Source organism: Hypanus sabinus, chromosome 19 (genome assembly GCF_030144855.1).
Source record: "Hypanus sabinus isolate sHypSab1 chromosome 19, sHypSab1.hap1, whole genome shotgun sequence".
Taxonomy (NCBI): Eukaryota; Metazoa; Chordata; class Chondrichthyes; order Myliobatiformes; family Dasyatidae; genus Hypanus; species Hypanus sabinus.
The window spans coordinates 71557448-71584061 of NC_082724.1; the positions used below are offsets into that span (position 1 = coordinate 71557448).

At 39.5% G+C, this 26614-nt stretch overlaps 1 protein-coding gene across 5 annotated transcripts; it reads left to right on the plus strand.

The window, feature by feature from the left end:
- Positions 1–56: 56 nt before the first annotated feature.
- Positions 57–26058, plus strand: si:dkey-32e6.3 (uncharacterized). Of its 5 annotated transcripts, none has more exons than XM_059944677.1 (7): positions 57–196; positions 3315–3600; positions 5005–5398; positions 8952–9337; positions 11812–11972; positions 12966–13098; positions 25082–26058. In XM_059944677.1, the coding sequence occupies exons 3-7, from the start codon at positions 5173–5175 to the stop codon at positions 25247–25249; spliced, it is 1074 nt and encodes a 357-aa protein (XP_059800660.1). In that variant the 5' UTR covers positions 57–196; positions 3315–3600; positions 5005–5172; the 3' UTR covers positions 25250–26058. The 5 variants fall into 5 exon arrangements, with proteins under 5 accessions (XP_059800660.1, XP_059800658.1, XP_059800663.1 ...); XM_059944675.1 differs by having other exon boundaries at positions 60–200; XM_059944680.1 differs by lacking the exon at positions 25082–26058 and having other exon boundaries at positions 60–200; positions 12952–13083.
- The last annotated feature ends 556 nt before the right edge of the window (positions 26059–26614 follow it).

Below are 26614 nucleotides of genomic sequence, written 5' to 3' on the forward strand. Positions count from 1 at the left end.
CTCTTTTGCACATTGAGTTTGTCAACCTTCAGGGTTTCCCTACTACCTTTAGAATTGAAAGTAGACTGAGGCTGGCAGGTCGGTCAGCTCAAGTGGTCTTCCAATATCCCACAATTCACCGGAAGCCGGCCGGCCAGCTCTGTGCAATGAGATTCGGTTCAACCATTTACCGCGCTGCCAAGGCGTCACTCCGAGTGTAGGTATGTTATGTTTATATTGATGTGTCTTTCATCCTTAAATATCGGTCTTTTAATAGTCAGATTCACTTCATGAAGTTTGCAGAATGACCAGAAACCCTTCAGGTGTCTCCTCTGTTTGTAGTCCCTCATCTTGAGAAACCCGAGGGGAAACTAATCACCTTTCTCACTTGTCTGGAAGCACGATAGTGGTAAACTCCAACTATCCGTGGCTCTTTAACGCTCACGCAAGGATCCGAGGTATTTTGCACGAGCGAGTTGAGACCTCGAGCCAAAGGAGCGGTGATTTAAATGGGTTAACTTGATGGAGGGAAGTACAGTATACCGTCGTGCCAGTGAGGGGTGGTATGGCTGCAGAGAGAAAAGAACGAGTTCCTGGGTCTGGGTGAACTTATGTGTGTAGATAATAGGACTTTGGTTTTAGGTTGAATTTTAGACATTGTACGGTTACGTTGTCGTGTGGTAGAGAAAGAGGGAGCTGATATTCTGCAGTGGAATATTTTTAAAAAGGTTTTCAAACAGACTGTATAGCAACGTGCCTTAGAATACGGTTTCACTTTGAATGCTAGTGATCAATTGCCACAATTGAGAATGTGTGGATGTTGGTGGGGTGGGGTGGGGTGGGGTGGGGTGGGCGGCATTATTTCCTACCTCGCATTGGCCGGAAAAGAATTGGCAGCTATAAGTCATTTTGTCAGTGAGAGTAAACCTGGTCTTGCTCCTGATTATGACAAATAATTGTGAGGCTGAAATCTTATAAATACATGTTGAGCTTAGCACATTTTCTTCCCTGATGTGCAATAGTTAACTAAATACGTTTTTGCAGCAACTCAGTAGTTTTGCAAGCATTTCGAGGGTTGAGCAGTATCTATGAGAAGATAGGAATCATTGACAATTGGGGGTTGAAGTACTAAGAGCCTTTATAAATGGGAAAAGGGTGAGTGGTTGGTTAAGTGCCAGACTAGCAGATTGAAGGGGTTTTGTGATGGGCACAGCAAGCCAGGTGGGGTGGGGGTGGGAAATGGAGGCAGGGGCAGGTGTTTGATAAATGAAGGCAGCGGTAGATGAAGCAAGCTGGAAGGGTGATAAGTAATGGCTACTGGCGCTGAAATTTGAAGTAATGAGTGTACTGTTAAGGAGAAGTGAAAAGCAGAGAGGGGAAGGGTGGTGGAGAAAGAGCCGGCAAGTGAAGTATGTGGGTAGTAAGCTGTTGGACTGGGAGGGTGATTGCAAGCTGGAGTGCAGTGTATGGTAGGAAAGGGGTCAAAATAGAGGGGGTGAAGGAGAATCCAACCAGTGAGATGTTCTTCGTGTAGTTTTCATTGGGCCTAACTCTGACAGTGGGGAAGGCTAAGAAGGACAAGAGGTCAGTGTAGGAATGTGAATGGGAAGGGTAATTGAAATGATATGTAACTGCCAGCTTACATTGCTGTTGTGGACAAGAGAACAAGTACTCTGCAAAATGGTTGACTAGTCTGTACTTGATCTCAGCAATGTAGAGGAGGCCGTGTTGGGAGCACTGAATGCCATGGGTGAAGCTGGAGGGGTGCATAAATCTGTGAGTCTTATGGGGGAACTGCTGAGATCGCTGCCTGGTGCCGAGGAAGGAGGTGCAAAAGCAAGTGATTGCAGGGTCAATGCCAGTGGTCAGGGAGGGCCAGGTGGGGAGGGGCGAGTCACAGAGGCTGGAAGGCAGAAAGTTGGAGGGAGGAGAAGATGTGGCTTGTATTGGGGTCTCAATGCAAGTGGTATAACGTGCTGAATGCAGAGGCAGGGGGGATGAAAGCTCTGCAGGGAGATAGGGTGATAACAGAAGTAAAGGAAATGTGAGAGAAGGGTCCATCAACCACAATGTTTCTTGAAAAAGAGGTCCTGGAGGAATGGAGGGTGGGGAAAGGTGTAGATTAGGTATGGGATCTGCTGTTTTCCTCCACCAGATACAGCATTTGCAGTCTTTAGTGTTTTTGATAGCTTTGACTTTCACAGTACTGACTTTTGTATTTTTCATTATGCCACATTCTTGTTTTATTATGTGAATTTAAACTCCCAGTTGATGTGGTGGCATTTAATGTTGTTTCTCTGGATCAGTGTGTAGAATTCTGTTTGCTAGATAATAATTAGGCTGTTGTACCCCTTACAGAGTCTGTGGTCATACTTATTCACATTTATTTGTCAGGATCCAGATTAAACAACAAAAGGACAAGCCCTTCAGCTCATGATGTCTGTATGGAATATGATGCCGAATTAAAGTATATCTCTTGTCCCTGCATGTGATCCATATCCTAGGTTCATGTGCTTTATCTAAATGTCTGTTTAGTGCTACCACAACCCATTGCAGCTACCACTCTCTGTGTGAAACTAAATTTGCTCTGCACATTTCCCTCTCACCTTAAAGGTCATCCTGCTGTCCAGGATGATCTTTAGCATTTGACAATTCTACCCTGGAAAAAGATTCTGGCTGTGTACCTATCTATACTCTTGCAGTTTTATAAACTTCTCTCAGGTCGTCTTTCAGACTCTGGCAGCCCAGAGTAAAAAAACTCAAGTTTCTTCAACCTCACCTTGTAGCTCATACCTCACATCTGGTAAACGTCTACTCATTCCAAAGCTTCCAGATTCATCTAGTAATGGATAGTGATTAAGCAAATAATTGCATTGACAAAGCAAGCAATTATTACACATCTCAAACTGCTTGAATATTCACATTGATGGGTACAGAGTTACAAAGGAAGGGTGTGATAAGAGTGCAGGGTTTTTTTTCCAAAATGAGGAAGCTAAGCTTTTCTGATATGTTGTGTGGGCATCACTGTTGTCGAGTGCCGTGGAGTTTTCAACGGGAAGCCTTTGCATAGTGTAGTTGTCCATTGAGTTTTTGAAGCAAGATATGGAAACAGATTGCCAGGGCTTTCTTTTGTGCAGATGCTGCTGCTGCCCAGGATGGCACCCGGCTGGATTCAAACTGTGGGCCATATACCTCAAAGTGCCGTGCTGATGCCCCTGCACCAGCAGCCGGCCCATCTTTGTTACTGGCCAGTATTTTTTTTCAATTTAATAGTATGAACTGAATTTAAGTTCTACAAATGCTGTAGGTGAACTTTTTTCTATTTTAATTCATAGATGTGATCCTGTCATAAACAGTGATGGCCAGTGAAACTATGTAGGAGAGAGGAACCCCATGAGCAATTTCATCCTCAAAATGCAAAATAGGCAAGGCTGGCGTATTTACAGCTATCTCTATCAACAAGTGGACAATACATCTCACCCCCAAACTGAGAGAATTTGATTCACTCCATGTGATATCAAGAAATGACTCAAGGGACTGAATACAGCAAGGTCTGTTGACTATCCATGTTGCAGTGGTTTAACAAACAGTTCCATTACTACCAGTACTCCAGAGAGTCAGGTGAGTGCACCCCCAATATTGGAGTAAACCCAACAAAGTGGAGAATTGCCCTGGTATGTACAGTCCTCAAGCCAGGGCAAATTCAATCCAGCCAATTGCTGCACTCAATTACTAACAAAATGAAAGCATCAATCACTAACTATCAGAGGTCACTGCTTGCCATAACTAAAATGCTAATTCTTGGTTCGGGTCCCATGAATGAATTTAACATTGAAACCTGCAGGCATTTAGTCTCTGGCAAATTAGGATGGGGATCTTTTATAACTTTAAGTACATGTCTGTCAGCAGAGTTGGTGAAATGTAAAACAGTTACTTTCTTCAAGCAGATCAACACCTCCACTCACTAACTCACACCATCACTACTTAATCATTTCCTATCAGTCACCTTAGGTATGGAGACTCCTGTGTCTTGTGTCACTTTATGGATGTACAATCAATCTATGTATATAAACTATCTTACATATTTATATTTATTGTGTTTTTGTACTATCATTGTATACACGAAGCAGAAAAATTGTAATATGCTGTAGATTTCTATCTTCTCTGTTCTATTTGTTCTTTAACTTATTGTGATTTTTGTGCTGCATCCATGCTGGTTTAACAATTATTTTGTTCTCCTTTACAATTGTATATTGATAATGACATAAATCAATCTTGGGTTTCTTTTTGAGAATGAATGTTGTATATTGTGGCTTGATAACCCATGGAGCTTGGAAAAACAATAGCTAATTATAGAACTGTATGGTAAGATAGCAAATAAGATGGTGTATATTAGCTGTTCTCCATATATATTTGCCCCTTTGCTTCATTTTAAAAGAAAGTCCATGCTTATTATCCAAATACGAATTAGAGTTGCAAAATGCTATTTCGTGATTCAATGTCATTTAACGTCAGTTCCAGTACACGAGTGTAAAAAAGAATGAGATTGTTGTTACTCCAGTTCCAATGTGGTGCAAAAAACACAAAAAGATAAAGAACACAATAATAAATAAACAATACATCTTACCACATATGATAGATTATATAAGATAGATTGTCCAGTGTCACTTTATGGACATACACAGGGGTATCTGTGCGTAAGGTGACTGACAGCAAATGTTAAAGAAGTTGTGGCTGGGGGTGCGGAGAGAAGATTAGTGTCTGGAGGTGTCGATCAGCCTTGCTGCTTAGGGAAGATAACTGTTGCTTCACCCTGTGAAGCAATCATGAGCTAACATCCCATTTGCAATTATCTTAAATCCTACTCTAGAAAATGTAATCTCATTATTGTGTTCATTGTTTCTCACTTATATAATATTTCCAGTATAATTTCTATCTACCACCATTTATTAGTTTTATTTCATATATGTAGTTTTAAAATGTGTTATGTAACTGAAGCCACACTAATAATCTTTTTTTTTAAAGGTCCATGAGTTCCTTCCAGCTCGTTTGAAATTTTGCATCCCTCAATCCTTGCTGAAATCAGGATTTTGATGAAGGAGTTTTCAGTGGCCAAAGGATTAATGATTACATAGAATTATGCACATATGATAAGATAATAGATTTCTCTAGTCACCTGTACTAAACACACAGATGGAATTACTGCCAGCAGATCAAGACACAGAAAGTGAGGAATCTGTTCCAAACCAGAGGATTAACAAGGTTCCCACAGCTTTGAGATGCAGAAGATCAAAGCTGATTGTGCACTTAGATTTAAATAACACAGTGCAATTGTTTGACACTATTACCAGACAAGGACCCAAAAGTGCTCTCAGTTACTTTTTAACCACTGTTACCTGGGGGAGGATCAACCAGGAAGGTAAGAATTATTTGCTCATGGCAGTGGAAATTTATAATATAAAATAATGTTGCTGTGCTTTTAATAGCATCAATAGAACCATTGACAGAGAACAGCAATACAAGTTCCTTATTACAAACTTTTCATTTTGCATTTCTGTAAGTGCACTGCCGAGTTGCTTCTGTAAGTTATATGAATGCATCATGTCTTCTGTTGGTGAATTAAGCAACATCATATGTAGGTAGTTGAATGTCAAAAGAATGTCAAGCTTTTTATATAAAAAAATAAGAAAAAATAATTCAGATTGCAGAGACAGTGCAAATTCTGAATTGGAGTGTAGGAATGTATTTAAAAAATCAATTTACTACCAAAGTTCTTTTGATACATTTAACCACCCTAACAATCAAAGACAAATTCAAACAGATTAATGAAAGAAATTAAGCATCACGACATGCGTATTGGGTCTCAAGTAAGTCACTTGAGCCCTTGGTTATGATTTGTCATTCAATAGAATGGCGGCTGCTCTGACTGAAATGTTAACACTGCAATCCTGAATAACCATGGTAAACCTTCCCTTGAGTCGTCAAGAATCAATCCGCCTCTGCTGTAAAAATATTCGAGGACTCTTTTCACAGCCATGCCCAAAACGCACGACCTTCTGAGAGGAAAAAATTGGCTTCATCTTGGTCTTATATGGACAATGCTTATTTTTTTGAAGCATAACACAAGCTTTTGGTTTCTCCCAAAGAGGAGATGTCTTTCCACATCCATCCTATCAGCTCCTCAGCATCTTGTGTTCCAATCAAGTCCACCCTTTCACTTCAGAACTCCAGCCGATACAAGCCTAGTCTGCCTAGCCTTTCCTCCTATGCTAACTTGTCCATTGGAGGCAAACCTTCTCTGAACTATTTCCAATGCGTCTACATACTTCCAAAGTAAGAAAACCAATTTGTGCACAATACTCCAGAATTGCTCTCACTGATGTCTTTGCACAGAGTGTGTAACATGGAATAGTTGAGGCAGGTACAGTAACAACATTTAACATGCAGAAACATAAATGGGTAGGAAAGGCATAGAGAAATATGGGCCAAATGACTGAGCCCTCTGGTTTCCTCCCACATAATAAAAAAAATAATAATTGTGCAAGTTGTGGGCATGCTATTTTGGTGGCAGATGCATGGTGACACTTGCAGGCTGCCCACAGCACATTGCAACAGTGTAACAAAACGAATCCTTTTGGTCCGTAACAATAGAATTGAACATACTTTCCCTGTACAATAGCTGTTTGTGAATCATGAGCCAGGGCATCCTGATCCTTCTGTATTTCAACATTTTGCAGTATCTTGGATTGTGTTTTATTTTTCCTGTTGACATTGCATTTCTCTGCATTATACTCCCCATCTGACAGAAAAGTTAATAAGCATTCACCAGAATATTTCCAGGAAATAGGATGCTACTTTTCATAGTTCAGGTGGTATTCTAAAGGATATTGAAGAAGAGATTTTTTTTATATTAGAAGTGACAAACTAACAAATTCACTGAGCCAGATAAGCACCTTGCAAGGGAATAAGCAGGACATTTAGCTTATTGACTATTGCTGTAAGCAATCTCCGGTACTCGGGGTTATCTGAAAGAGAGTTGTCTTGAAAACTGCAAGTGTAAATTTGCCTGACAGCCTTAACTTTGCAGACGTTGAAGCATGTAGCCGACCAGGCTTTGGTACAGTTTAATTAGATGATCACAGGGAACTTAAGAAGGAGCTACATGATGTCCCTTTATGAAATAAGATTAAAAACTGGACAGTACAAAAGTGGGTCATCTGTTTAACTAGTGACAAATTATGTTGCATACAGTATTTCATTGTGTTTATTTTATGGAATTAAGTATCACTGCCAAAATCATCATTTATTACCTTGAACCGAACAGATCTGGGTAAGTAATTTGACTCAGTGGTGCTGAAGATCGGCAGCATGGTAGCGTAGGGGTTAGCGTGATGCTATCAGAGTTAATTTCGATGGAATTCGCCATCTGTAAGAAAGGTTGTACATTCTTTCCTGAGTGCATGGATTTCCCCGCACATTCTGAAGAATTACTGATTGTAGGTTAATTAGTCATTGTTAATTGTCCTGTGATTAGGCCAGGGTTAAATAGGTGGGTGGCTGGGTGTTGGCAGATTGTTGGGCCAGAAGGGCTTGTTCCAGCCTGTATCTCTAAATAAAAATATTTCCATGTCAGGAAAGTTTGCAACTTGGAAGGGAATCTATGGGTGGAAGTATGCCTCCTGCCCTTGTCCTCAAGAGGCTACTGGTTTGGGTGGTACTGTTGGAATAGCCTGGGTGAGTAATTGTATTGCATTTTGTGGATATAGCCACTGTTCAGTAGCATTGAAATCAGTGAGGAGACGGGGTAGCCAAATGCTCTGCTTAGTCTTGAGCTTGGCCGACCAATGACAAAATTCATCCTCTAATCCTGATTCCTGTGTTCTCATTTATTCTCCTTTGCTTTACTGTTACTAGTTGATTTTGTCTCATTCTGTCATAGCACAGTCCAATGTTGGGGGGAGCTTGACATAAAAGCTCGCTGGAAAGACTTCTTCAAAGAAGCGTAATCAAAAATTGGATGAAATGCTAATTACAATCATGAACGAATCAGTATTTTAACCCTGTAATCTAAATCTCCATGGATATGCAAAACCAAATACACTGGTTATTTTATAATTAGATCTAGTATAAAGAAAGGATGTAGCAAATTTGCAGATTGATAAAGAATTGTGCATAGATTTAAGTGCTAGGGATTGGCGCAAGATCATTATAGTGAGATAAATGGAAGTGGCAGAAGAATTAAAAAAATGTAACCAGGACCGCCATGATAAATTTGTTTTAATGCCTAGGTAATGTCCTGACGCAATTAAAAGGTAAACAGCGTGAAAGTATATATGCTTTCCAATTATCCACCAGCTAAATATGACTACATGTTAACTCGGATATAAATAAATTTGATACCTTATTAAAACGAGGCAACCGGGGTTCGGTATGGGGCAGCATACTCTCTTTAGATTATTCTTCCTTTCATGATGGAACAGATTCATTAGTTGGTTTATTGTCATGATACCCCTGCCCACCAATCTTTGAGTTTGTTTCCAAAACTTCACAACTGAGCTTCAACTGACTGCAGAATAGAGAATGCAGATGTTCATCTTTCCTATGGGAAGAAGTGTTTGCTGACATTAATAACTCTAATTTAAAATGAATGCCCTTTTGTTCTCAACGCTCTGCCAGATAGAATATTCTCCTGATCTTATCCTTTAATCGTCTCAACATAGTAATTACTCATCTTCCTGCTTTGGTTTGGGACATCAGCTCTATACTGTACAGTCTTTGCTCATAATGGCGTTTTTAATACCACCGTTATGGTGATGAACCTGTGCTGCAGATTTTATGCTTTCTATGATGCAGTGTCTAATTTTAAACAAAAAGCTGTGCTAAGAACAGTGGCCCATGACTGCAGGTAAGCCTTTGCTGAGAAAACATTTTAAATGTTTGTAAAATTGATTGAAATGTCAATTTTGTTTCAGGAAAGTGGGAATGGATAAGCCAAGTACCTTCTTTGAATCCACCTTGTGATGGGGCTGTGAGCTATTATTCACAGTTTGGGAAACTGCTGGATTTCACAGAGACTGAAGATGGCTGCCTCTTTAGAAAGATTTTCTCTGATCACCTACAGCAAATGGAATGGACAGGTCCCCACGATGATAACCTGTCTGCGACTGGTGAAGATGGAAGAGAGTACCATAGGATCCTTCCATCTTTCTTTGAGCTAATTGATTGTCTGTTATCACAAAATAGAGAGTTTGCAATTGTATTTCGAACCTTTGGCTCAGATTTGTGTCAAGCTTTGAAAACAATGCAGGTCACCCTGTTAGGTCAACATCCTCAGTATAAACATCTCCAGATGAAACATGTAAGTGAATTTTGCCTCAAATACGTGTATAACTATAAGAGAACTTCCATCAAAAATGATGTATAAATACATAGAGTGCTAATCCCAAATGAAAAAAGACTGCCATAATGCATTTATTAAACAAAAGGTATACCATATTTATTTAAACAAAGGTTGGGGGTGTTCTGGATAGTCTGGAGGGCTGTCAGAGGTTACAGCGGGACATTGATAGGATGCAAAGCTGGGCTGAGAAGTGGCGGATGGAGTTCAACCCAGATAAATGTGAAGTGGTTCATTCTGGTAGGTCAGATATGATGGCAGAATATAGTATTAACGGTAAGACTTTTGGCAGTGTGGAGGATCAGAGGGATTTTGGGTCCGAGTCCATAGGACACTCAAAGCTGCCACGCAGGTTGACTCTGTGGTTAAGAAGCAATACGGTGCATTCATCAATCGTGGGATTGAGTTTAAGAGCCGAGAGGTAATGTTGCAGCTATGTAGGACCCTAGTCAGACCCCACTTGGAGTACTGTGCTCAGTTCTTGTCACCTCACTACAGGAAAGATGTGGAAACCATAGAAAGGGTGCAGAGGAGATTTACAAGTATGTTGCCTGGATTAGGGAGCATGCCTTACAAGAATAAGTTGAGTGAACTCGGCCTTTTCTCCTTGGATTGAAGGAGGGTGAGAGGTGACCTGATAGAGGTATACAAGATAATGAGAGGCATTGATCATCTGGATAGTCAGAGGCTTTTTCCCAGGGCTGAAATGGCTAACATAAGAGAGCATAGTTTTAAGGTGCATGGAAGTAGGTACAGAGGAGATGCCTGGGGTAAGTTTTTTACTCAGAGTGGTGAGTGCGTGGAATGGGCTGGCGGCGGTGGTGGCGGAAATGATAGGGTCTTTTAAGAGACTCCTGGATGGCAACATAGGGCTTAGAAAAATAGAGGGCTATGGGTAAAGCCGAGGTAGTTCTAAGGTAGGGACACGTTTGGCACAGCTTTGTGGGCCAAAGGTCCTGTATTGTGCTGTATGTTTTCTATGTTTCTATGTTCCTAAACATGCCTTCATGTCCCTTGCAAGAAGTGAGATCTTCAGCATAACTCACAAACAATACCATTTGTAGCTTTATCTCTTAATTTTCTCTTTTCCATGAGGAAACTGCACAAACTATATGCAATATTTAACTCTTAAAAGTGGAAATAGATGAATGTTTGTAGTTAGCGTTAGAAATTATAGTGATTTAATTAGCGATATTTCATAATCATTCTTCATAGCTTTCTGAACCAAATAATATGGGTTTCCACACACTTTCCATAAATGTTAGTGGTGTATTTGTTGAAGAACTGATCAGAGGATATTTTATTACAGGGATGGAGAGGAAGTACAACAGTCATTGAGTTTACCCTTGTGTGATATGTGGCTCAAGGCAACATTTGGAAAGGGTTACCTATTATCCACTAAAGCTTTTGCACCATAGAACTTTGAATAATTGATAAGCGAGGGAAAAGAACAATAAAAATGTTGAGAGTTTAAAACTTGGGAATATGTGCGGCGATGTATCTTAACAATTTGTAGCAATTGAAAATACTGTAGTTTAGTGTGTGTTATGGAAAAAAATGCTCAAGACACGGGGAACTTAAAACAAAACCTGAAATTTCTGGAAATCTGAAATAGTGGATAGATAAATATCAGTGGAAATAACAAACAAACAAATGTGTTTGATCTGGGTATTTTGTGAGGAGAAGTCTACAGCTGAAGTATTATAGCAAATTATCCTGGTGTGAGAATTGTCAACATTTAATCATTCCGGTGGGAATAAATCGTGAAATTACTCTAATTCACTTAAGTCCAAGAGTTTCTGAATGGCATGTGGCATTACGACTGTCACAACACTCCATCTTTGGACTCCAACTGTTTGACTTGCTGGAATTTTCCAACATTGTGCAGAGCAATTTATTATGTAACCCTGTGCTAAGTCAGACCAGGTGCAGGATCAGAGACCCCATTCATTTCAATTTTCATTGTTTCTAAGGATTTTAGTGCTTTATGTTTACTGTTTATTTTTAGATAATTTTCGTTTTGATTTTTACATGAATGCAAATAGTTTGTCTCAGCTTTTCATATGTCAAAGTCTAAATGGAGCTCTAGGACTCTGCCTGTGGCATATTTGCCACAACAATCTTCCTGCTCAATACTTAAGATCTGAGGGTCAATGAGATGAGTCCTTCACATCCACACCAGTTCAATTCAGGTGGGCAGGAAATCACTGAGTGACAGGCTAAATCTCATATAGTCTGATGGCCCAATTCAGCTCCTACATCTTATGGAACATAACTTGTCTCTTCTCCACTGATGTCTCTCCAAGACCTGTTCCAAGGATTTGTTATTTTCCAGTATTCCCTTCTGGACTTGTTTTCAAATATAAGGTGTTACTGAATTCTTACAATCTTGGCTAATATTGAAAAGTTAACAGTTTCCAAACTTTTCCCTGTAGATTCCGTTAACACTAGCACCAGGCAAAATCCGTTGCAATAAAAAGGATGTTGTGTTGACCTTAGGATCTGAACGAATTTCCACAAAATCAAGTTCCAAAGCTCTATATGACTATTTCTCTTCCTTGGAGGGAATTGTAGGTTTTCAGGATCATTTTGACTGGTGAGTTTAAGATTTGCATTGCCTGGCATATTCAGTAGAAGTTTTACAGAAGTATTTTTTCAAAGGTGACTAAAATGGTGACTGGTAACTATAGCTGCTTGCATCTGCTATGAATCTCTACTGATTTAATGACATTGCTCTATGTCTACAAGCAATGTGGGGGATGTATGTTGTGTATTTCTTTCCAAATACAACTACGCAAATTTTATCAGAATCAAGTTTAGTATCTTTGGCATTTGTTGTTTTGTGGCAGCAGTACAATTGAAATACATAATAATAAAAAACTATAAATCATAATATTTATTTATTTATTTATTTAGCTTAAGTACAAAACAAGGGTCAAAATCATGGAATTCCCTCCCTAACAGCACTGTGTGTACCTACACCTCAGGGACTACAGCGGTTCAAGAAGGCAGCTTATCACTACCTTCTCAAAGGCAACTAGGATTGGGCAATAAATGCTGGCTTAGCTGGTGGCGCCTACATCCCGTAAATGAATAAAACAAACAAACAAACAAATAAATAAATAAATAAATAAATAAATAGGGAAACTAACATACCAATGCATTAGGAGTGAGGACTTAAATTACAGAAAAGAACCTGTGTAAGATGCCAAGCATAATTTGAACCTAGTTCTGTATGAATTGCTGGGAAGGGATAGTTATGAAAAATATTCTTGCTCTACCTCCCAACCTCATCATGAGAAGTCAGCAAGTTTTAAATGGCTGTAAGTCCAAAATTGTTTGGGAATACATTATTAACATTCAAAGTTCCAGGTTTTCAAACTGAACTATTTCTGCCATTTGTTTATTGCAAAACTGCAAGTATATATGTGTGATGAGCATATTTCCAATTGCCTTGTTATTAGATAACTAAACATTGTTAAAGCAATTTCAAAGCAGACTGTTGTTATACTTGTATGGTAGTATTACTCTAATATTCAAAAATTGCTTCACTTTTCACTACATTTTCACTACAGTATCTCTTCTTCAGGTGGGCTAGGAATGACTTCTCAAGCCAAGGTGGAAAACCATTTTGGATTGATCCTTCTGAACGAGGAATACAGCATATCTTCATAGATGACAATATCCGCTTGAATGATGCTGACACCATTGTTCATCCCCAGGTACAGCTTGATTGCTGAATCAATTCAGAAAATAAATTAATGATTGGTTTCTGTGATTCCATTTTGGAAAGAAATAGAGAGAATATAACTTATTCCTATGCTCTTTACTGTTAAATTGATTTAATAATGCCTTGCTGGCCTACTGCTTGAGGAATCAACATTAACCTTTGTCAACTAAACTTTCAATTCAATGATACTTCTCCAGGAGTTGAGTGAGTCATTAGTACCGCTGCTTTTCATCAGCATTATTGTTTGCAGCACGATTTGTTCTGGTCCTGTAGTACTACCTTACCTGTAACAGCAACCCATATTACAGAGCAAATATTTTCAGCAGCTTAAGATTCTACTTGGGGTGACATGGTATTTATTGGTATACCTGAATCTGCTGATAATTCTATTACTTAGGGACATCTGCTGTGGTTACCAGCTTAATGTAGCAAAATGAATTTCTGTATCACCTTTGGAGCACCCATTTGTCCTGGTCCTGTAGCACTATCTCACCAGCACCAGCTTGGTGGGTAGTGACCCTCTACAGTTCATTGATTGCATTTGAACCAAAATCAATTAAATTTCTGGATATTAAAGGAATTAAGATATTTGGGGTAGGAAAGGAAAATTTGTTGAGGTAGAATATTGGCCATGATTGTTGAATGGCAGAGTGGGTTTGAGAGGGTGATTGGCTTACTCCTATTTCTTACATTCTTGTACTTAATGGAAAATTGTAGGTATTTAAATGTGTTCTTTGTAGCCATATTTTCAACATTTAAGCCAAAGGAGTGAGAAGACCTGTAAGTTTCAGTGCCATTGCTCATTGATATGTGCTGCTGAATCAGTACAGTAAATTCTCACAATGGAAATTGACAATGTTTTTGATCTGCATCATAAACAATTTTGTTATTTGGTTGCACAGGCTCATTATCTTTTGTGCCAGTGAAATTGTATTGAACAATGATCTGAAAGATTTGTTACATTTCAATTGGTTGCACAGAAAAATCAGTCAACTTTGAGATCAGGGCTTATAAAGTACAAAAAATATATTTAAATTGATCAATGAAGACAGATGAATTGAGACCTCATACAATGATAAAGCTCATTTCAACAGAGCTTGTTACAGTTGGGAAAAAAAAAGCCAGGCTTTGTTGATTAATCTCATGGAGTTCAGAATCAGGTTTATTATCACCAGCATGTGATGTGAAATTTGTTAACTTAGCAGCAGCAGTTCAATGCAGTACATGCACCGCAGTTCAAAATTATCTTTCTCAAATGTAGAACAGTAAGAAGATAGGGGTCAAAATTTCAAAGAAAATGAGCCAATGGCTCATGGAATAGAATTCCTTCTGAGCCTAAGTTCAAGGAGGAGATAGTTTTGAATCAGAATCAGATTTATAATTGCTGACATGGATTATTAAGTTTATTGTTTTGCGCAGCAGTACGTTGCAATATATACATTGCACTATAAATTATAATAAGATATGTACACTCAAACATATATACAGTATAAGACGCTCCATATATAAGTAGTGCAAGAAGAGAGCAAAAGTAGTGAGGTAGTGTTCATGGGTTCATTGTCCATACAGAAATCTGATGGCAGAGTTGAAGAAGCTGTTCCTAAAACATTGAGTGTGTGTCTTCAGGCTCCTGTATCTAATTTCTGGTAGCAGAGAGTGTATGTCCTAGGTGGTGGGATTCTTTAATGATGGGTGCTACCCTTTTGAAGCTTTGCCTGTTGAAATTGTCCTTGATGGTGGGGAGGCTAGTGCCCACTATGGTACTGGTTGAGTTTGCAATTTCTTCAGCTTTCTCTGATCTGGTGCAGTGTCCCTTCTATACATGATGGTTATTCCCCTCTATCCTATGCACCATTTAGTTGACTATTCTTCTTAATTCTGAGCAATTTAAGCATGTAAGAAGACTGCTTAAGCATTGTAAATGCTGCCATCGTCACATTGTATCAGTTTGAAACCAAATGCCAAAAAGAAGCTCTCACTAGTCACAATATCATGTCAGTTCATAAACGTATTGTGACGCCATCCATGTTTTTGGAAAACAATGAAATATTTCTGATGAACTCAGTTGATAGTGGTGTTCCCTTCTTTTGAAAGTTTACTTTCTCAAATGCTGATATTTCATTGTTTTATTTTCTTCACCACCTCCAGTGCATTTCCTGCTCTTCTCCATCATTATGAAGAATGTTACCAGTGTTTCCATGCAGAAAATTAATTCAGGAATACCAGAGATGGTATTTTCATCCTTAGGTTTCATCCTAAGTGCTGCTTTTTGATCATATTTTCTCTGCTCGTGATGTAACTACTAATTGAATTCAATATACAGATTTGTACGTTGTACGTAGGGCATGTGCAGATGTGTTCTATTATTCAGACACTTGGATATCCACACTACCTATGAGTCCATTAGTACCCCTTATCTAATCCAACAACAATTACTTAACAATTAAGAGGTAAAAAACACTAGTTATGCTAATTGTAACCAAAATTACTCAATTTTTGCCTAAAGATTTATTTGCACAGAACTTCAGTGGAATAGCACAGTTTACTTTTCGGTTATCTGGCTCAAAATCATCTTTTTGTCAATAAAACCTGAAAGCTAATGAAAATGGTACTGGGTCTTTCCTGGTGTTAGACTTCCATGTCCTTGCACATCTGGGGAAGAGGCATGCTTATGTGAGAATGCTGTTCTTGGACTACAGTTCATCATTTAACACCATAATTCCATCCAGGCTCGACAGTAAGCTGAGAGACCTCGGCCTTGACCATGCCTTGTGCAGCTGGATCCTGGACTTCCCGTCAGATCGCTGGCTCTCTACTCCACCCTTCTGACTCTCAACACAGGAGCCTCTCAGGGCTGTGTATTGAGTCCCCTCCTTTGCCCCTCACCCATAGCTCTAATCTGCTAATTAAATTTGCCGAAAACACTACGTTGATTGGCCTAATCTCAAACAATAACGAAGTGGCCTACAGGGAAGAAGTCATCTCTCTGACACAGTGGTGTCAAGAAAACAACCTCTCCCTCAATGTCGCAAAAACAAAGGAGCTGGTTTGGACTACAGGAGGGATGGAGAAATGGGGTAACCCCTATTGACATCAATGGACTGGGGTTGAGAGGTTAAACAGCTTTATGTTCCTCGGCATCCACATCACCGAGGACCTCACGTGGTCAGTACACACCAGCTGTGTGGTAAAAAGGCACAGTGCCTCTTTCACCTTAGATGGTTGAGGAAGTTTGGTATGGGCCCCCAAATCCTAAGAACTTTCTACAAGGGCGCAATTGGCTGACTGGCTGCTTCACTGCCTGGTATGGGAACTATGCCTCCCTGAATCGCAGGATTCTGCAGAGTGGTGTGGGCAGTCCAGCACGTCTGTGGTTGTGAACTTCCCATGATTCAGGACATTTACAAAGACAGGTGTGTAAAAAAGGGCCCGAAGGATCATTGGGGACCCAAGTCACCCCAAGCACAATCTATTCCAGTTGCTACCATCCAGGAAACAGTACTGCAGCATAAAAGCTAGGACCAACAGGTTCCTGAACAACTTCTTTAACCAAGCCATCAGACTCGGGCTGATTTGAGTGTATTTCTATGTTACATTGACTGTTCTATTTGTTATAAATTACTACGATTGCACATTTAGACAGAGACGTAACGTAAAGATTTTTACTCCTCGTGTATGTGAAGGATGTGAGAATTAAAGTCAATTCAATTCAATATCCCTAATACAATTTCCACCTTGGGCACCCATGCTGATGCAGTTCTTTTAGGGCATAATCTTTGGAACATTTCAATGAACTTGGACTATGTTGGCCTAGGAATCTTTGCCCTTAGACCCATCCAAAACAAAACCCCTGGACCACAATGCCCCATGGGTTATTGAACTGATTTCTGTTCATCCTTTCACACACCTTACTTTTGCAATGCATTGACCTCCCTCAAACCAGGCATGGTAAGGGAGTATCGTGTGAGATATTTTCAGTTCCAAAACCATGCAGCCATGGGTTTAGGTGTAAATGAGGTTTACAACAGGGGCTGATATCAAAAACAACTGGCAATTTGCTGCTGCACACATCTTGTGCACTATAATGTCTAGCAAATTACTGTGCCAGTGGAGTTGGCAGAGGAGGCAATTAATTTTCTATTGAACATGCAAAGCACAAAATCACAGAATACACCAGGACCATCAATTACTCCGTTTTCCACAGTCTTGTATAATTTCTTTCATAGACTGTTTTCCCCAAATTAAATTTCGTGAAGGGCATGTATAAAATTTCTCCCTTGTGACAATAATGAAGTGAAAGTCAGGGTGGTGGTGTTCACTCGTTACGTAAAACAGATTACTCTAGGTTTAATAATTTTCAAAATGCAAAATGAATGGTGTATCCTATATAAATACTAGTAACCAATTTACTATGCCTGGACACTTGGAGATGTTAATTTAATACACTACTACATAATGTTCAGGTTTCATGTCATAAAAAAACATGATGTATTTATGCAACAAAAAAAAATGACGATCATCCTTTTTTGTGTACAATGTTCTTCATTATTACTCATTCATCACAAGTATTGCCAGTGGAAAGTTATGGACAGTACTCATTAGAAACAATGTCATATGATGGCAGTAGTAGAAGACTAGTGAAAATCTTGCCAGCACCATATTTTGAACACTGTTTCCAGTTTAATGTATTCAGTTTGGAAAGTACACTGCAAAAAATCCAAAAAAGTCATCGTTTTATTCTTCTTCTTGTGTTACGGCATTTGGCGCCCAGCTTAATGGTGCATTACTGCCACCTTCTACTCCAGAGCATGGATCAGACAATAGACTTGCATTCCAAATCCCTTCACCCATTCTCTCCCCCCATTCTCTCCCACCCAATCTACACTTTATCCTGCTTTCTTTGGTCATCCTAGTACCCTATTCCTGCTTGTTCATCATATCCTATATATAAAAAAAACCCTGTAACCCTTTTAATGTGAATTCCTGCACCCCAAATTCCCTTAGATTAATTCTCATCATCTCTCTGTATCCCATACTTCCTGCAACTCAGAACTACATGCTCTACTGACTCCTCTTCCTGACATTCCTCACACAGACTTGTCTGGTGTTTCCCTATCGTTTTCAATGCTTTGTTTAGTGCACAGTGCCCCAGCCTTAACTTAGTCCACACAGTTTCCTCTCTTCTGTATCCATTGCCTACCCTAGTACCTGTAACACTCTTTTGTATTTGATATAAATGCCTCCCTTTCCCTTCTCTGTCCCATCTTTCTTGCCACATTTGGATGACTTTTTTCCCAGATTACACACTTAGCCTCTGCTTTGCTGATACTAATGTGTATTTCTATATTTTCTTTAGCACCCTCTTTGCCAACTCAACCATCCTCTCATTTCCCTTCACCCCTACATGAGCTGGAACCCATAGAAATTTTACCTGACCCCCCGATCTGTAATTTTTGTGACTGACTGAAGGACTTAGTAAAGTATATCTTGCCGGCTGTTTGAGTAAAAAGACCTTAAACTTGTTAAAACTGAGGATGAATTTGAGCATATCATCACTTTGACTAGTCTGGCTTTCTCCACCCATCGCAACGCAACCAACACTGCCAACATCTCCACTGTATACACTCCTAACTTATTAGATGTTCTTCCGCTGATTCCAATTTCTTTTGCTGGTACAGCCACCCCAAACCCTGTCACTCCTGTTTCAGTTTCTTTAGCACCATCCTTATAAATCTGAGTATAATCACTAAACTTTTCCATCACATGATAGTTAAATGGACCTACCAAATCAGTTTTATATTTTTCTTTCCTTTTTGCCTCTAACAAATGCCTGTCTATGTCAGGCCATACAATCTTCCATGGAGCTGCAACTGGATAAACTACTGAAGGACTTATCCTGAGATCAAACACTCCACATTCTTCAGTAATATCATTCCCTACCTGACTAAAGTTATCCCTCTGAAACCTCTCATTCTCCCAGCACTCCTGCAACACTCCTTTTGCGGGGTGAGAATCATTGCACCCCTGCAAACTAGCCCAATAGTTTGCCATCAATTGCATCCTTCTTAGTTCCAAAGGCATTACTCCCAATTCTATCTGGCAAGTAAAGGGTTAGTAGTTGCAGGTGTTTTTTTACATAGAAAAAGCCTATGACATGATGTGGAAGGAAGGATTGTTAATTAAAATGCATAAGGTGGGGGTTGGTGGGAGAGTTTTTAATTGGATAAAAGATTTTTTGTTTGGTAGGAAAATTCAAGTTCAGATTGGGTCAGAATTATCAAATCAGTACGTAGTGGGAAATGGCACACCTCAGGGTAGAGTGATTAGCCCGTTACTTTTCATCATTATGATCAATGATGTCTTCACAAAGGTACTGGTGTATATAGGTATTTCACTGCTTGTGAATGATGGGGCCTTGTGGAAAAGAGGTAGGAACATGGAGTATCTAATCAGGAAGCTACAAGGAGAAATTGATGAAGTGGTGGAGTGAGGTTATGATTGGGGATGTAGATTTTCAGTAGAAAAAAAAACTCAAAACTCTATGTTACACCAGGAAAAGAATTGAGGTAGGGAAGAAGTTAAGGATGTATGGGATACAATTAGAAAGAGATGGATCATTTAAATTTCTGAGAGTTCGATTTGATTCACAGTTAACATGGGCAGACAAAATCAGGAAAGTTGAGGAGAAATGTAAAAAAGTAATAAATGTGATGAGACGTTTAACTGGTAGGGAATGGGGAGCAAGTTGTTCAGCGTTGAAGAGAATGTATGTGGCTTTGGTAAGATCTGTGTTGGACTATAGAAGTACAGCATAAAGATCAGCAGCTAGGTCTCTTATAGGGAAACTGGATGTGATTCAGGCTCAGCCTTCGAGAATGTACAGTGGGGCTTTTAAAACATCACCAGTATCATTCAAAAAAGTCAGCAGAAACAATAAAACTGATTGTAGGATCCAGGAAGAGGTGGTGAACAAGAAACCTGAAGAACTGATTTAAACACTGAATAAAATATGATCAAAGGTGTAGTGGCTGTGTTGAGAAACATGGAAGAAGAAAACATGATTTGGATGATGTTGAATGTGGCAATACAGGACACTGTCCCAATCGTAATTAAGGATTAGAAGCAACACACACAGAATGCTGGAGGAACCCAAAATGTCAACTATACTCTGTTCCACAGATCCTGCCTGGCCTGCTGAGTTCCTCCAGCAATTTGTGTGTGTTGCTTGGATTTCCAGCATCTACAGAATTCTTCTCTATTGTTTAATGGATGCAGACTTCCTCTCCAATACTAACAATACCTAATTATCTTTGACAAGGTACTGAAGAGCTGTTGCAATCCGTATAGAGATTAGCTTTATTTGTCAGAAGCACATCGAAACATAGTGTTGAAACCATGAGAAGGCCTTGGCTGACAGGATTAAGGAAAACCCCAAGGCATTCTACAAGTATGTGCAGAGCAAGAGGATAAGATGTGTGAGAATAGGACCAATCAAGTATGACAGTGGAAAAGTGTGTTTGGAGCTGGAGGAGATAGCAGAGGTACTTAATGAGTACTTTGCTTCGGTATTCACTACGGAAAAGGATCTTGGCGATTGTAGGGGTGACTTACAGCAGAGTGAAAAACTTGAGCATTTAGATATTAAGAAAGAGGATGTGCTGGAGCTTTTGGAAAGCATCAATTTGGATAAGTCACCAGGGCTGGATGAGATGTACCCCAGGCTACTGTGGGAGGCAAGGGAGGAGATTGCTGAGCCTCTGACAATGATCTTTGCATCATCAATGAGGACGGGAGAGGTTCTGGAGGATTAGAGGGTTGCGGATGTTGTTCCATTATTCAAGAAAGGGAATAGAGATAGCCCAGGAAATTATAGACCAGTGAGTCTTACTTCAGTGGTTAGTAAGTTGGTGGAGAAGATCCTGAGAGGCAGGACTTATGAACGCTTGGAGAGGCATAATATGGTTAGGAATAGTCAGCACAGCTTTGTGAAATGCAGGTCATGCTTTACGAGCCTGATTGAATTTTTTGAGAATGTGACTAAACACATTGATGATGGTAGAGCAGTAGGTGTAGTGTATATGGATTTCAGCAAGGCATTTGACAAGGTACCCCATGCAAGGCTTATTGAGAAAGTAAGGAGGTATGGGATCCAGGGGGAAATTGCTTTGTGGATCCAGAACTGGTTTGCCCACAGAAGACAAAAAGTGGTTGTAGACAGGTCAGGATCTGTTCTGGGCCTTACTCCATGATTTTTATAAATGACCTGGATGAAGAAGTGGAGGGATGGGTTAGTAAATTTGCTGATGACATAAAAATTGGAGGTGTTGTGGATAGTATGGAGGTTACAGCAGGACATTGATAGAATGCAAAACTGGGCTGAGAAGTGGCAGATGGATTTCAACCCAGGTGGTTCATTTTGGTAAGTCAAATATGATGACAGAATATAGTATTAATGGTAAAACTCTTGGCAATATGGAGGATCAGGGGAATCTTGGGAGTCCGGGTCCATAGGACACGCAAGGCTGCTGTGCAGGTTGACAGTGGTTAAGAAAGCATATGGTGCATTGGCCTTCATCGATTGTGGGTCTGAGTTAGGAGCTGAGAGGTAATGTTGCAGCTAACTAGGACCCTCCCATGACAATAACAATATCTTGAGATTTGCATCCATTCCTTGCTTGCTCAAGCTCTTCATATAATTTATCTACAAACCCCATTTCCAGAAAAGTTGGGATATTTTCCAAAATGCAATAAAAACAAAAATCTGTGATATGTTAATTCACGTGAACCTTTATTTAACTGACAAAAGTACAAAGAAAAGATTTTCAATAGTTTTACTGACCAACTTAATTGTATTTTGTAAATATACACAAATGGAAGTACAAAGTGGTAGGCGATGGAGAGGGGTGGAAAGAGCTGGGAAGTGCTGGAGAACGGGGATAAGGCCATGGAAGAAAGGGAAGGGGAGGAGCACCAGAGGGAGGTGATTGTCAGGTAAGGAGATAAGGTGAAAGAGGGAAATGGGAATGGTTGGCGGGGGGGGGGGGGGGGGTAAGAAAAATACCAGCGGTTCGAGATATTGATGTTCATGCCATCAGGTTGGAGGCTACCCAGATGGAATATAACATATTGCTCTTTCAACCTGAGTGTTGTTTCGTTATCTCATCGTGGCAGAAGAGGAGGCCGTGGACTGACATGTTGGAATGGGAAGTGGGTGTCCACTGTGAGTCCGCGTAGGTGCTCAGTGAAGCAGTTTCCCAATCTACCTTGAGTCTCCCTGACATACGGAAGCCCACACTGGGAGCTCCAGACACAGTATATAAACCCAACAGGTGTCACCTCACCTGGTAAGGCTGTTTGGGGCCCTGATTGGTAGTGAGGGAGGAGGTGCAGGGCCAGGTATGACGCTTGTTCTGCTTGCAAGAATGCAGGTTCATTCATCATAAGTATTACCCGCAATATGGTGAGGGAGCTTTGCAGTGAATAGAGGTTAGATTTATTTGTTACATGTATATTGAAATATACAGCGTAATTTTTTGTCTTTGCATCAACAACCAACACAATCTGAGGATTATGCTGGGGGCATCCAGCATCACCTTAGTTCAAGTGTCAATTGAGAGATATTTTATCTTAGATGATAATGCACTCTCAGTATTGTAATTCATCCATTCTAGTGCAAGGTATTTATGCATGGTAGAAAGCAAATAGTAGAGTTATGTGCATTACTTGAGACATTGGGGATTTGAGGAGGCAAATCACTCTTATGAGATTTCCCTCTGAATGCTGATTTATTTTAAATGTCAGCATGCCAGAGTAACTGCTTACACTAATTGAATTTTGTTTCATATAGTCCTATTTTTTAAAAGTGTAATTAAAAGGTGCTGTTAGAGGATTAATGAGATGATTCCACTGGATGTGTAACCAACTGGAAGAATGGTATGACATTAATCAAAGTTATGAAGTGACAATGATTCTTCCGCACAAACAAGACGTGACAGGTTGGGTTACTTTCATCAGGTCCACCTCCATCATATTGGTTTTAATTGTGTTTTATTCATCGTGCGATGAGTAACGAAATCTGGATTAAACCAGTGGAGATTAACACTTGAGAGAATTACAGAAAGTGTTGATGACAATGCAAAGTAATAAACTTAAGACCACTGCACAGTAGGTAAGCATTAATTCAAAGATAATGTTTAATTTTGCAATGTGTGCTTATCTATTTTTGGATGGATAAACATCCAAGAACATGAGTCATATTGTGCTATGCATGCAAATGAATACATGCAGTCATTTCACATTGACCTAGAGTCAGAAATTTATGGGCAAGCCATGTCCTTAAATTAATCTCAGGATGTTGTACCTGTTGCACTTTTAAAGATTTACGATTTAAACTAGTTCTTGAACAATGACATAAAGTGAACACAAGTCATTTCTGATTTTAGACCTTAATTGAACTCCATACCTTGAACATTACGGAACACAGAGACAGCTTCTATCCTGCTGTTAAATGGTCCCTTAGTACAGTAAGATAGTAAATGATACAACAGCTAGGCGAAGTGTTTGTGGGGGTGGACGCACGGAGTTGGCGGTTCTGTGAAATGGGAAGGACAGCGATCGAAAGAGGGAGGGAACGATGATAGTGAATGTAGGGGAGAGGTGCTCCACTTTCCACCTCAGTAGGTGGCAGTACTGCACCTTATGTCGGTTTGTCAACAGCCATTAAACATTACTGGAAGAAGAGCAACAACAACCAAGTAGGAGGATCGGGAGAGTAATGACAGAGAGGTTGGGCGGAGGGTGGCTTTCCAGGGCAAAATCAGTACAAAATAAAGAGAAAAATGTCAAGAGAGCAGTGACGTAACTGGGATGGGGGAGAGCCAATAGACTCCTGATCTGGAAAATGACCTGCATATCTCTGTGAGATTCCTGAAATAGTGTGCATGGACGATAATCCAATTCCACCATTTTCAGTAATAATAAAGGTGTGGGATTAGAGCGAGGCTTGAAATCTCTTACCTCAAAGCAGCTGTATCAAAATTATCCCCGATGTCTGGGAGAATCTTTGGGAGAAACTGCAGTTGTACAGTGAAGACTGCAACTAATGTTGGTCTCCAGTGAAAATTGAGAGATGGCTACTGAATAAATTGGCGGGTTAATATCGATTTGTTGTTATACCAGTTAATCACAGATTGACACTAACATATTCTTTGACAAATTAGTAACAGAAACTGAGGACAAATAACTGTCTTGCTTGGAGTGAAATGGCTAAATACTATTGCTGCAATCTTTTATATTACTAGCCTCTGATATTAGGAATGTTGTAATTCATCAGGCTTTGTATTGGCATTCTCATGGAAATCTTCATCTTAGATTGTTTATCTGTGTGTTGAAGGAATGCCTAGTAAATGAACTAATTCCTCACGTTCCTTGAGCTGTATACACAGTGGCCACCTTAGTAGGTATACCTGGACACCTGTTTGTTAATGTAAATATCCAATCAGCCAATCATGTGGCAGCAACTCAATGCATGATAGCCATACAGACATGGTCCAGAGGTTCAGTTGTTGTTTAGACCAAACATCAGATGGGGAAGAAATGTGATCTAAGTGACTTTGACCATGGAATGATTGTTGGTGCCAGATGGTGTGATTGAGTATCTCAGAAATTGCTCATTTCCTGGGAATCTCATGCAGAAGTCTGTAGAGTTTACAGAAAACATAAAACAGTTCTCTGTGTAAAATCGCCTTGTTAATGGGAGAGGTCAGAGAATGGCCAAATTGTTTCAAGCTGACGGGAATGTGACTCAAACAATGCAAAAGAGTACACTGAGTACACAGCATGTCTGACCTTGCAGAGGAGGTACCTAATAAAGTGGCCACTGTGTGCAAAGTACCATGCTGCTACCATATGTAACTTCTGTGAATAAGTTGGTGAATCAAATCTGCAGTTCTGTTGTCTCCTTCCCAAAATAACAGGTGTTTGTGGAGGATGGAAGTGGAACCCGAACAATCCCAACTGCAAAGCTGTATGACATTTGCTTGGTTCAGACAGATCTTCTCAAAGCAATCCATGACCGGCATTATTTCATAAAGTGTGTGCAACAGTGTGAAGAGAATTACAGCAATTACACCGCTCTCTCATAAATGAGGCTATCCTATTGCAATGGTAACCTTAGCTGACAAATTCAGGGCATATGTTTAAAAAAGAGACTGGATAATATTCAATATATTAAAGATTAAAGTGAATATTGAAATGAAATTAAGGTTAAAGTCATAATTGAAATGATAAATCACTCTTAAAAGACCTGACATTTATGGTTACTGTAAAAATGTTTAAAGTTATTATCGCAAACTTAAGCTATGATAGAACTCTATGATACTGGTTTCCATAAATGTTCATTAAATATTTTAATAAAATTGTATTTATTGGGAAATACACTGTATGGAAATGTTACATTTTAATATTTTAGTGGAAGAGTGATAAATAATGTTTATTAATATTTAACCTCGAGCTGAACAAATAGCCTCTTATGAGATTGCAGAAAAAATGTAAATTGCAGTTGCATCTATTTCCAACCTGGGAATAAACAAAACTTTAGTGAGTTTTAGAGTATCTGCTGTAGCAGTATTTTAACATATATCTTAGCTACCTGTTTTAAAAATAACCTGATTATACAACAAAATCTACTATATTTCTGAATAATCAGTGATTTGTGCATGTCAAGAAGGTGAAAATGAGTGGTCCATAAGCCTTGTGCTGCTAAATAAATAGCAACTCCATTTTTGCTTTGTAAGAACTGAGAATGTCGCTCATCTTCATTGAAGTTTAACTACTTCGTAAAGCAGCAGTTTAGCTATGGGTAGATATTTGGTTGATTATTTCATGTAACTGATTAAATCTGGGTAAATTTGTGAATCTTTGGCATGTCTGTTATAATAAAAGTTCAACTCTCTGTAATGGATCACTTGTCTTACCTTCCTTGGGGAAAAACATAATCTAATTGATAGATTTAATACCCAGGTATAAGCTCTTTTTTGTGTAATAAGTAATTACATTTATTTTTGGATTGAAATCAAAATTATTTTGGATCAATAGTAATAAATCACAACGTATTCTTTGAGCTTGAATTCTAAATAAATTTATCCACACAAATACTAGAGGAACTCAGCAGGTCAGGCAGCATCCTTGGAAAGGAATAAACATTTTGGGCCGAGACCCTTCGTCAAGTATGCAGCAAGTTGCAACAGTGACAGCCATGCTGTGGTGAGAGGGGAGTCGTTAGTTAGGGGAACAGACAGGAGGTTCTGTGGGCAAAATCGCGATTCCCAATTGGTATGTTGCATCCCAGGTGTCAGGACCCAGGACATCTTGGAGTAAGTCCCGAGCTTTCTTAATTGGGAGGTTGCGCAGCCAGAGGTTGTGGTCCACGTAGATTCCAGTGACATGGGTAGGATGAGTGATGAGGTTCTGTATAGGGAGTTTAGGGAGTTAGGTGCTAAGTTAAAGGG